The sequence below is a fragment of the Geospiza fortis genome, unplaced genomic scaffold (genome assembly GCF_000277835.1).
Source record: "Geospiza fortis unplaced genomic scaffold, GeoFor_1.0 scaffold424, whole genome shotgun sequence".
NCBI classification, from domain to species: Eukaryota; Metazoa; Chordata; class Aves; order Passeriformes; family Thraupidae; genus Geospiza; species Geospiza fortis.
Window position 1 is genome coordinate 1,614,961 of NW_005054354.1, and position 1,408 is coordinate 1,616,368.

At 51.8% G+C, this 1,408-nt stretch overlaps 1 protein-coding gene across 1 annotated transcript in view; it reads right to left on the reverse strand.

The window, feature by feature from the left end:
- DLD (dihydrolipoamide dehydrogenase) overlaps positions 1-1,138 on the reverse strand; it is a 16,236-nt gene extending 15,098 nt beyond the window's left edge. Inside the window, exon 1 of the mRNA XM_005423547.1 lies at positions 1,051-1,138. Within this exon, the coding sequence (XP_005423604.1) occupies positions 1,051-1,138 (88 nt within the window). The remainder of the gene's footprint in view (positions 1-1,050) is intronic.
- Between the last annotated feature and the right edge of the window lie 270 nt (positions 1,139-1,408).

Consider the following 1,408-nt stretch of genomic DNA (forward strand, 5'->3'; position numbering starts at 1 on the left):
ATCCCGGCGGGTTCGGAATGTATCCGGAGAGGGAGACTCCGCCACCGCCCTGGGCAGCCTGTTCCAGTGCTCTGCTGCCCTCAACGTAAGGAAGTTGTTCCTCATGTTGAGGTGGAACTTCTTGTGTTTCACTTATGGCCACTGCTCCTTTTCCTGCCGGTGGCACCACTAAAAAGAATCTGGCACATCCTCTTGGCACCAGTTTTTGAGATGTTTCTAGAATCAGAGACTTATAGAATGTGCTGAGTTGGAAGGGGCCCATCAGGATCCAGCTCCTGGCCCTGCACAGGACACGCCAAGAGTCGCACCCTGTCCCTGAGAGCATTTTTCAAACACTTCTATAACTCTTGTCACACTGGTGCTGTGACCACTTCCCTGGGGACCCTGTTCCAGTGCCCAACCACCCTCTGGGTGCAGAAACTTTTTCTAATATCCAATCTAAACCTCCCCAGACTCAGCTTCATGATGTTTCCTGGAGTCCTGTCACTGATCATGAGAATGGAGAGTTGGCACCCACCTGTCTACTTCCCCTCACAAGAATATTCAAGACCACAATATGGTCTCCCGTCAGTCTGCTCCAGGCTGAGCACACCAAGTGGCATCATAAATCCTCATAAATCTCCTCATAAGGCTTCTTCAGACCCTTCACCATCCTCACGGCTTCCTTTGGATGCTCTCTAATAACTCGATGTCTTTTTTATATTGTGATGCCCAAAACTGCTCCTGGGATTTGAAGTGACATCGGCCCAATGCAGAGCATGGTGGGACAATCCTCTCCCTGGCCCAGCTGGTGATGCCCTCCAGGACATGGTTGGCCCTCCTGGCTGCCAGAGCACTGCTAATTAATACATCATTTGTATGTATTGATGAGATCCCTTCTCAGTCTTCTCTTGACTAAGCAGGCCCAGCTCCCTCAGCCTCTCCTCTTAAGAAAGGTATTGCAGTTCCACCATCATCTTTGTGGCTCCTGCTGGACCCTCTCCAACAGCTCCTTGGTTTTCTTGTGCCGAGGAGCCCAGAATTGCACACAGCACTGCAGATGTGCCTCACTAGGGCCAAATAGAGGAGGAGGGCCACCTCCCTCGGCCTGCTGGCTACGCTGCTCCTGATGCACCCCAGGATACCATTGGTCAGCCATCCTGGCCACAAGAGCACACTGCCAGCTCATAATCAACTTGTCACCCACCAAAACTCGCAGGTCCTTCTCAGCAGAGCTGCTCTCCAGTAGGTCAGACCCCAGTCTGTCCTGGTACTTGGGAGCTCACAGACCCACGTGGCAACAAAGTGAATCCTGGGGTGAGCAAAGCAGCCTCCTGTCCCAGATTGACTGTCCTGAACAACACCTGAGCACAAGCAGAGAAAGGGAAATTACATGTTTCAGACAGAAGCCTCTTCCATCTAATTGACA